This window comes from Cynoglossus semilaevis, chromosome 13 (genome assembly GCF_000523025.1).
Source record: "Cynoglossus semilaevis isolate Cse_v1.0 chromosome 13, Cse_v1.0, whole genome shotgun sequence".
NCBI classification, from domain to species: domain Eukaryota; kingdom Metazoa; phylum Chordata; class Actinopteri; order Pleuronectiformes; family Cynoglossidae; genus Cynoglossus; species Cynoglossus semilaevis.
The window spans coordinates 14,703,215-14,714,407 of NC_024319.1; the positions used below are offsets into that span (position 1 = coordinate 14,703,215).

Consider the following 11,193-nt stretch of genomic DNA (forward strand, 5'->3'; position numbering starts at 1 on the left):
TGCAATAAAAAATGCTAATATAAAATAACTTCAATAGCTTAACATGTGGTAAAGTGCTATTATATGAACCCAGATAGTAGTAATATTAGATTTAAGTCAGCTAGCCCATAAAAACTAATAATTAGCTAAACCACGGACGGAATGTTAGTATGTTTAATATGAAGTGTAATAAAAAAAAAGATAAGAAAATTCTTGAAGTTATGAGCATTACAAATAAATATGTAATAAGCTTTTATTATTTATAACTGCTCTGGTAGATATATTTTTTAAAGGTCTGACATATTCTAATCATGAAAGAGAAAAACTTGAATAGAAGCCTTTTTTTTTTTTTTTTTTTTACTTTTTCCACACTGACAGATTAACATGAGGAAATGGTGCCAATGGCGTTTGAAATGTTAATGTCATCAGTAATGTTCTGGCATATTCTTAATGTCATCTATTTCTGTACAGGATAATGTATGTTAATGATAATGGATGATAAAGACTGGATGCCAATTAAAGTGAAATCAGTCGAACACCTGCGGAGTCTCAGCAGGTGACGTCAATCTGAAGACGGAATAATCAGGTTAATCGGTGCTGCGACATGATGGAGAAACCGACTGCAGCCGAAATCACCTTGCTCTTTGACATATGCTGCCATCTAGTGACGAGGGGAAACATAGGCATGACATCACCGCGAAACGAGGTCATACAGTATATGAAACCCCGAAATCACAGGCTTTATCATTTAGAAAGCCAATGGTAATCAAATAAACAGACTATAAAGAGAAAATTAAATCAGTGCTTTGATTAAAGGTCATGAAATATTTACTGCAGCGCAGAGTTACTGCAGAGGGGCTGCTCTGTGTCTCAGACCACAGTGGAGCAGATAACAAAGGAACAGGAAATCAAATGTAAGCAATTTTATCAGCTCATGTGGTCTCTTCAGTCCTGGGGGACAAAACACCTGGAAGAAGCTGCATCCAGATTTATCTGTGCTCAAATGCCTTTCTCTGAAAATGTGGTGTTTGTGGAAACATTATTAAAAAAATCTATTCTAAAAAAAGGAATTTTTTTTCTTGATATCTGTAAACAGATCTGCTGTCTCTCATTGTTGTTTCTGCAATATGTATTCTTCCTGTGTCCAATCCTCTGTTTTCATTGGCTGCTGTCAACATGTGTTCTCAGTTGGCTCTGTAACCAGTTCACACCACCTGATTACATCCATATGCACTGTTTGATTGAATACAGATGAGAAGTGTTCTGTTGCCCCTCAGCCGCTAACAGATTACTGAGCTAACTAGTCCTGTTGACTGATCCCAGCTAGTTCAGACAACTGCATACTTTGCCCAACTGGGAAACACTGGGCGTGGTCATCAATCACAGCAGCTGGAGGTGATACAGGCTCAGGTGTGCAGACTGAAATCAAAAAGGGTTGTGGGTTGTATGCTGACATGCAACTGGTGTGACGGAACAGTTGATGAGGATCTCTATTCTGCCAAAAGGTCACTGGTTTGATCTGACGGTGTGGTCTTCTTTCATGTGCGTGTTTTTCCTCCAGTTTCCTACAAAAGGGTGAGATTTACGGGACTTGACCTTTAGAAACCGCTGCTGTAAATATCAACAGTGTGTCTGTAATAACAATTGTTCTTAGTTTAGTTCCTCAGCTTCAGCTGCTACCTAATTACTGGATAATACTGCACCTCCAAACACTTTCAGGAAATACACAATACAATTTGTGAAACACCGTGGAGGGGATAATTAATCTACTTTGTATTGTTTGATCTGCGGTAAAAATACAGATTGTGTCCAGTCTCGGAGAGACATTCATTTTTACAAGGTTCTTTTCAAGGTAATCAGTTCTAATCAGTGCTTAAAAAAGTGACATTTCTGCGGCCGTTGTTGCCATAGTCAGAGACATTACTCAAATTTAATTCCTGTGGAGTTTGAAAAACATAATGTGCTGACATACACACTGCAACAGCAAAAAATACATAAGATAAAAAAGCCCCGTAGTGGAAGGATGTAATGCTTTACTTTAAATTGCAAGGAAATATCTCACATTTCTCCCTTTAGTCTATATTACTAAGCACTTTTTCACTGACTGCTTCTAAATGTCTATAATTAAGCCCAAGAAAACACTTGAATTGGCGTCAAACACACAAACGGTAATTTGGTGAAATTGTCTGCATCTCACCTCAACAATAAGACAACTCACTCAGGAAGACGAGGAGACAGAGTTAGAGGAACAAGGTTGACGTGATTGTGATTTGGGTTGGGAGGAGGTCTGTTGGACAAAAGATGTTGGAGTGAAGAGGAAAACTACAAAGAAGATTGATAAATGCCATGGAAGAGGGCATGGAGAGTTAGAGTGAGATAGAAGCAAGTGATCCACTAAGGTGAACCCTGAAAGGAACAACCATAGAAGAAAAAGAAGAGGAAGGTAAAAAACCTCAGGCTATCCGTAAGTACCGCATCATTTCGTAAATAATAATCAATAACGTTGCTACACAAGCAGGCACAGCGCAGCAGAACTGCTGATTAATTGGTATTCAGCCACTCTGGTTTTCTTTGGCACATATTGATTAGACACAAGATATTACTGTAAAGGCAGGAGATGAATGATACTGCTATTGGCTGCAGAAGGGTCTCTGTGGTCAGACAGTCTGAGGAGGCCAGGGGAGGAGTTTTCAAGATCTTCACTGACGCAAATGTTTATAAGAAAAAAACAAAACAAAACATCAAGGTATATCTTACTCTGACCAGATTGGACTTTAAAGATGCTTATCAGGGACAGAAGAAGTGAACATATCAGCTAATGTTGCATCACATCAGCTTCAACCTGTTGATTTATTCTTTTCCCCTAAGACATTTAACTGATGAGTCAGATAGCTGAATATATAACACTTCCGTTTAGCCCATATAATATATATAGTACAGAGTGACGGCACACACCCAGTCCACTACTTTGACAACCTGGCCACTGTCCCAGTACATGTCAACCTGAGGTGGTCTTAAAAAAACAAAAACAAAACAAAACTGTTTATTTCAAATCACATCCAGATGTACACACTGTACATCTGTTAATTGCCACAATTTCCCAATTTTTCCTAAGCATATTTCATTGAAGTACTTGAATTTACCCAAAGATTATTTTACGGTATTTAATTAATTTGTTTTATTTTATTATTTTATTAATAGGATAAACTCTTCTCTCTGTAATTTCTACTAGTTGATTGAGTGCTGATTAAAAAATAATTAAGATGTAACTCAACACTTGAGTAGTTTTTTCACCAAGTACTGTTTTACTCTTACTCAAGTAATTATTCCGATGACTACTTTTGACTTCTACTTGAGTAATATTATTTTGAAGTAACTGTACTTTTACTTGAGTACATTTTTTGGCTACTCTACCCACCTCTGCTTCTAACATGATGTGATTAATAACATGGCCCCGTCGTGTTTGCATGTTATTGTCACTAGTTTCACTAGGAATAGTTAATTGACAGTCTCTTAATAAATAGCCTATTACTATTCGTGGGAAAAAAACGTGGTATTTCTGGTCCTGAGAAACGCGAGATATTATCCGATATTATCGGTAAGTGTACCGTATCTCCCACAGCAACAGGTTTGACACGTTACCACACACGCCTGTACATTTTAATCTAGATGTTTTCACTTAATGATTGGCTTTTTGTAATCCTATTCTCCATTCTCTCCCTCCGCTCAGCTGAAAACCTCCTCTCCTCCTCCCCCTCTCCCTCTGATGGCGAGGTGGAGCCTGAGAGACACCCGACTTCTCCAAACTGAAGTACCGGAGGAGCAGACGCACGGGAGAGAATCGGGATCCGGGACAGAGATCCAAGACGCAGCAGAAAATCTGGAAGGAAGAGTCGATTTCAGAAGGGGATCATAGAAGTGTGTTGGTGATCAAAGCTTGGTTCGTTATTTTTTTCCTGCCTGACTGCGGACGACTGCCTCTGGAAGATGAAGTCTGCCATCCTGCTGTGTCTCTTTGCCACGGTCTTCGCCGGAAAGTCACCTCGGCTGAAATTTGTTGTGCACGGTAGGAAAGCTGATTCTGTCCTTGTAGAAGTCATTTACAGATAATATTATTTCAATGATGTGTGTGTCTTTATAACAACTGGCTTGATGGTGTGTGTGTGTGGTTGGAGACGGATGAAAGGATGAGTAGATGAACGGATGAATGAATGATGAGAGTGACAGTTTAATCTTCAGATGATGTGACCGGTAGTGTGTTTTTTTAACTTCTTTTTGTCCTTTCTCTGCGCCAAGTACACACACACACACACACACACGAAGCCTCCTCCTCCACCAGGGGCCACCTCTGGATTAATTTCTTTAGAACACCACACTCCTCCTCCTCCTCCTCCTCCTCCCTCCACTCCCTACTGGCCCCAGTAGTAAATTACGCGCTCCTTCCATCATCCAGGCCACCTCCACACATGTTCACTCAATCTCACGAGATGACTTTCTTATATAAAAAACCTGCTCTTTCGTATGAAAATCACATCATATAGTAGATTTTGCGGCGTTCCCGTTAATTCGCGGACAGACCTGGACCGCATGGAGCTGCTTTGCGCAACTTGTAGCTTTTCCCCAGGTTTTTGGGTTGATGGCAGCCTTAGGTCAGTGCTTCTTTAACATCTCAGTGCGTGACTTAGCCTTTTCTAATTAAAGCACCTGGCAATAACTGTGCCCGCTCCACCGTGTCCTCACCTTCAAACGCACCGAGCGCAATAAAACCAGAGGCGCACTAAAGCAGCCAGAGTGTCCTCTGCCTGCAGGAGGACCATGATGGCGCCCGTCCATTATTGGCCCTAAACAGAGAGAGAGAGAGAGAGAGAGAAAGAGATGGGGAGAGCAAGAGAGAGGGGGAGGGGGCGGCGGGCGATGGACCCGCATGCAAACGCTAGAAAGCATCATTACTGAGATATATGACTCTTTGGAGGTTGACACACTCACGGTTGCTCCCCCCTAGTCCTTTCTGAGCTGCAATGCGGGACATGGCAGCTGTTTCTACACTGCAGCAGCACAGGAGTCAGGCTCCAGGAGGAGAGGGAGGTTGTGTTAGGCCAGCAGCAGCCCCGTAAATACACAAACACAAAAAATATACAGAGGGGAAAGGAGGAGAGAGGAAAAATAAAGGGAAAGGGGAGGGTGAGGGTTAGAGTGGGAGACAGAGACACAGAGAGAGAGAGAGAGATGAATGGAAAATTCCAAGACAACTCCTTTATCTATTCCTCTCACGCCTTTTTACTCCTCATGCAGCCCCCTAATGTATTCAGCAATCAAACTGTGTGTGTGTGTGTGTGTGTGTGTGTGTACCTGTTAGTGTGCCCCCTCCTTTTCTTTCAAGGGATAAGCAGTGTAGATGCAGATTGACAATCCCGACGTGTGTGTCATCAATCAAACTAGTTGTTATGTCATTTCAAAAACCTGGTACTGATCAGTGCAGTTTGAGGCAAACATGTCGAACCTTAACTTACACAGCAGTCGACCACCCAACACCGTGGACTTCAGTAGGTTTTTAACCAACAAAATGTTCTCATTGTCATAGTTCAGTGGTCAGTCTATGCCTTGGTCTTTGGACTGTTAAATTCAAACATTCCACTCTGTTGATTCCCTGTTGTTGTGTCAGGTGATACAGACCGACTGCTGGTGTGCATCGAGAGATTAAATGTAACAGGTGCGGTGGCATTTGTACTGAGGAGTCCAGAAGTGTTTATTAAACATGTCAAAGATGTAGAAAATAAACACACCAAAGCTACTGGTAACGGAAATCATGTTGATTCATCGTCCTAGCTCCTTGGCTGGATGAGGTTTGATGAGTGGCTGCTGTAGGAGGAAGGACGGTACTCTGTGAGTGTCTTCTGTTGTTAAAGACAAAAACTGCACATGGGTGCATTCAGAAATGTAATAATGAGTCTCTTCCTGTGAGCTGAGGCTGCCCCTCCCCCAAGTTGTTGTTTTTGTTTCAACAGTGGAATTACTTCAGTAACAACACACTTAACTACTGAACATTCTAAATACTAGATAAAAGCGAAGGATGCTATTAAATAAAGACAAAATGCAGTATTTACCACGAAGGACAGTGAGTCCTTTATCATTTACTGACATGTGACCTAAGTAAGCCATCATACCCATGACACCTAAGGGTGAGCCAAAGCTCCTGTATGTGGGAAAGGTAAACAGCATTGTAACTGTGCTGAATGTTTACGTGGTCATATATATTTATATATTGTTTATATATTCAGCAGCTAACAGTGATTCTTCTATAGAGTCAGCTGCAGAAATGCTGGAGATATGTACATACCTGTTGGTCTGATAACAGAATCGTCAGATAAAATCTATGTGGACGCAGTCAGGGGTGAGACCCTTATTTAGAGTGTCATTCTAGAGTGACTGGCCTGGAGTTCTACACAAACAAAGACAAAAAAAAAAGAGTTTACAGTGTAATATGACGTGTGCACTTTCTGAACATGCAAGTCCAAAGGTTTTGGTACACAATTCTGCTCTGTCATCATTATATTAGAGCTGTTACACTGAGATTGTTCATATTTGCGTGGATGTTCATCCATCACACTTGAGAGCAGCGTTTTCAGCACCACGGACAGCACCTGGCTCCTCTCTCACAGAGTAGTTTCAGCAACAAACAACAGCCTATTAGGGATTAGAGATTTCCTCAACATGGTTAATGTGAAAGGTTTGACTCTGAAAATGATACATTAGGAACCTTAGAATTATATTATATATATATATATAATATTATATATTCTTATATATTAAAATGTGTTTCTTCCTTTCTTGTCTTTGATGGGACATTGTTATGAATCCCAGGTTTGCAGCTCAGGGATAAAGGTGAACCTGGTCCATTCTCTTCTACCAAGACTTTAAGGCACTGGCCACAGGTGCCAACACTGCATAGAAACTAAGAGAAATGAGACGTGTCAGTGAAAAATTGTAACAAATGGTGTCGTTATAGTCGTCAGAGTCTGAAAGAAGAACGCATTACATCAGGTCGTTCGTCATTTAAGAAACTTTTCATGCCAATCCAGTGTGAATGAGTTAAGGATCACTATACCCAATTTCTTCTTTTGTATAAGCATTTTACCAAAACTAAATGTATAAAATACAAGTATTGTATCAGAATTCTTAAATAAATCTTAGCCGTTAGCATTAAACAATGCTAACTGGTCTGTAGGTTCTTGATCAATAAATATTTGAAGAGTAAAAACAATTGGCTGGGATTTAGGCCTAAGTCCTACTTGGACTTTTCTTTTTTTCATTCATTCTGGTACAATCTATACTGATGTTCAGGTATTTCAATGTGGGTTAGGGTTCATTGGCCCACAGGCCAAATCCACTCCACCTCATCATCCACCAATCCAGCCCATAACTGGATTCCAAAATTGCAAGGGGAGAAAATATAGTGTTATTATAAAATGCACACATTTAAAACTACAAGTCAGACAATATTAGATACCAGCCTTCCGGCTGAACTGTGAATTACACATATATTTTTTAGTTAAATATAAAGTTAAGTACTGCATACAGTTGGCTGAAGAGTTGTGCCCAGCTATTTAATTTACTAATAAACACCAACCAATCCTGGCCAGAGTACGGCAACAACTCTCACTTCCTAAGAGCTACAGAGAAAATTAAACTGTGATTTACTCCAAATCGAAAAAAAGAAAATTACACTCACACACCTACTTTTGATGGTTGAGTGCCACAGGCTGGAGAATAAGAAAGCAACAGAAAAAGAGTGGCGACATTGAGTCAACTGCGTAGAGTTAGACACGGCGAGTGAAAGGAACAACAACAACAACACACATCACGGTAATTTGACATCTGCAGTTGTAGCCCAAATATCACAGCCTTCTCCAAAGTTCAACCGGTGATTGATTTCACCTTCTCTCTTAGTTAGAAAGCTCTCCGGCTCAGTTCATTCACCAGTTGCAGCTGGTAAAGCAAATAACACCTGTTTTTTTACTCTTCTTCAATTAGCCATTCCAGCCTAGTTAGGAATGTGTTTGTTAGAAGTCACTGATTTAAAAGTGTCTTCATTCCCCTTGAGTATTACAGGCTGCTTCAAGGCTTCACTTAAATGAAACATTTGTCTTCAGAAAACAAGTGAAAAAAGGTGTTTGTCTTGGTTCCTGAAGAGCTGACCTTTTATAAAGTTACGTTTTTTTCTTGTGTGTGTCAAGTATGAAAGGATTTTGTTAGTTTTTTGGTTTAGGTTTAGGCCCCTACAAAAACTGCTTGTGCGAGGTATTTTTGGTAGCGGTATCTCAAAGCTGCTGTTTGACGAAAAAACCTTCACTCCCACTTCACCTCACTGCCACATGCTACGGGCAGCTCACATCGGGGGTCACATGGGATTGTAGTAAACTCTCAGTGAATTATTACTCACTCAGACGTTAGGGACATATTTATCTCTGAAGATTCTTCATGGTCAGTTAAACTGTGGTGAAAACAAGGTGCAACACCTGTCACCTGGTAGGTAATAGATTTATTGCGGAGCAGCAACTGGTGTGCAGTCTGTTTCTCACCGTTACTCTTTCATTTATACTCTGAAGAGGAAATCACCGTCAAGGTTTAGTCGTCCACTTTGTCCTTACGAACTGATTTTTACCTCTAGAATCTGATAATCCTCCATCCAATTTCTAGTATCATCATAAAATATAATATGTTATGATTGTAGCCATGAAAATAGAATTATACACCACAGAATTATATAATTATAATTATACAGAAGACTAAATTAGATTTTCATCAAAAAAGTTTTGAATAAAATGTGCTTCAAACGTTCTGTTCTCTGAAATCATTAAAGATAAAGAAGAATTTACACAGGATTCGAACCAGATTCTACCATTTCAGACTAAAGTGAAAACATTACATATATTTACTCAAAGGAAGTGAACATACTTTGTACATGCATTATATGTACTATAAAGTATTATAGTCATTGATTAATTCATGGAACTGTATGACAGTGTATGATTTTAACTTTTGACTCTATATGATCTACTACACCAAGAAATCACAGCATGTTTTCCTGTGATTGCAGGGATTTAATCCATCTTCTCAGGTTTCTTTCAAAACCACCAAATTAGGGATTAGGGTTATCAAAACTTCTAACCATTGGACTATCTCAGTAGTGTTTGTCCATATGTAGCTCAACAACAGGCAGGAAAATGATTCAGGCTGTATCCTGCCCTCCCCCAATGAATGCTGGGATTGACTCCAGACCTTTGTCTAATTTGATGATGAAAAAAAGGAAGATTCATGATTGAATCCCATCTCTCCAGGTTCTTCTCCAACTTTGCTGTATTCCTCCAAATGGGCAAACATACAGTACATAGTAATAAGTGTAGGATTCCCAACCTTAGCTGTCCACGTAGCTACGTCAGGCTGTTTATTGTTTGACCTTGTGAATCAGGTCCAAGTGTTACAGAGAAAGGGCTGGTGGTAAATCCAAAATGTGTTGGACACTTTGTTTCCCTGAAGCATCAGTATTATGAGGGAGCTCAGCATTCCAGTGTGTTTTCAATGCTTTTGTTCTTTGTTTCTCTGAGCAGGATGTGCATTTTTCTGACAGAAGTTGGAGCTTCTGTCTGCCACTGGAGTCTCAGTGAATCAGTGAAAGCTGACTCACGCTGTGAAGACGGCTTTGTTAAAACCTAATATTCACGCGGTCGGTTGTTGTCAATGTGCCTTCTGTACAATGTTGTACTGAAGGGTGAAGGAAACTCGTATGATGTCCTCAGCCACATTGGCTTTCCATGTGTGTGCGCGCACTCCTTCATCAATTAGATTCAAACCAATGAGACGGACCCTTGTTGCCATAGAAACTTAGTTGGTTGGCTAGCAACCTGCATCAGTGATCATCACTTTGTCCTGGCCTTTCTGTCAGACTGGATGTCTTTTTATTTAATTTCAGATCTAAGGGAAAAATCACAACAGAATGAGTGAGTCCTGAGCCTCGTTAGTGCATTTATATCTGAAAATAGAGCAAAATCCTTATTCGACCCAAGGCCACCGATTTATTTGACCTTTAATGAAATCACCTGGCAGGGTGGTTTTCTACTCGAAATAATGTATTTATTTCCTTTAAAATAACCGTGGCGTTTCTTTTTTTTGTTAAATTTTTGTTAAATTTGATAAACATATCTTTGGCATAGAAAGGGTTATGTTGACTAAACCAGACTAGAGTGACACGTTTAGGATTGCTGTGGTTGTAGTGACTTTTTCTTTAGGCTTGGAGAACATCTCCCTGTCAAGTACACCTGAGTCAGGTTTTCTTTTTCTGACACAGCGTGTCCTTAGTTAGAATGACGTCATTTAGAAGACAGATTCATTATTATGTGAACTGATTTGTGGATTTTAATGAGAATGTATTGAGATGGTTTGCTGGCCAGTGAGTAACGAAGGATTACTTCAGCCCAGATGTCTGTGACGTGGGACGGGAGAGGCAGGTGAGAAAGAGTCTCACAGTCTCACAGTCATGATTACTGTAAACCCAAAACTGCTGATGTTTCTTCTTTCCTGAGAAGGAGAGGAAACAGTAGGTGAGGCAGCTGTGAACCCCCCCCCCCCCCGACTGCCTCCATGTCTGTTCCAGCTTCTTCGTGTGTCGTCAATATAATGTTTACAGACATATTCATCACATACAGTACCTTTACCTTTCCTTACCCCTTGGGGCAGACTTGGGGCAGATATTTTTTGGTTATATCTTGCATTTCTTAGAACTATAGGACAATATCTTTGTCCCTCAAATTTCTGGGGTGTTTATCAACTTTGGGCTCACAATCTAGTAAGTGATTAAAAAAATACTAATAAAATATTTTTTCAACTAATTATTATTCTTTTTAAAAACACCACACAGAATCTTAAACAACCGTGTTGTTCCACTGTCTAGTAATAAATCCAGTTCAAATAAAATGCAGCATATATCATCACTCATTTGTAAATCTGACTAAGAAAGAACATTTTTACAACTGACAATTACTAATTATAAATTTTATGGGAGAACTTGTAAGAAAATAACTTTTATTAATCACTGTTGCAGACATTCACTGTTGCGTCTCAATGGGGAGCAGTTAATGTTGTGCTGCACTTGTAATGACATTCTGAGTGTGGTAAGAGGCTTAAAACACAGTCTGATGACTCGCACCATTGGGTTTT

General features: G+C 39.8%; 1 protein-coding gene across 1 annotated transcript in view; it reads left to right on the forward strand.

The window, feature by feature from the left end:
• Window positions 1–3,436: 3,436 nt before the first annotated feature.
• Window positions 3,437–11,193, forward strand: part of LOC103388694 (semaphorin-7A) — a 47,657-nt gene continuing 39,900 nt past the window's right edge. The window contains exon 1 of the mRNA XM_025061575.1: window positions 3,437–4,045. Coding sequence (XP_024917343.1) covers window positions 3,967–4,045 — 79 coding nt within the window. The 5' untranslated portion in view covers window positions 3,437–3,966. The remainder of the gene's footprint in view (window positions 4,046–11,193) is intronic.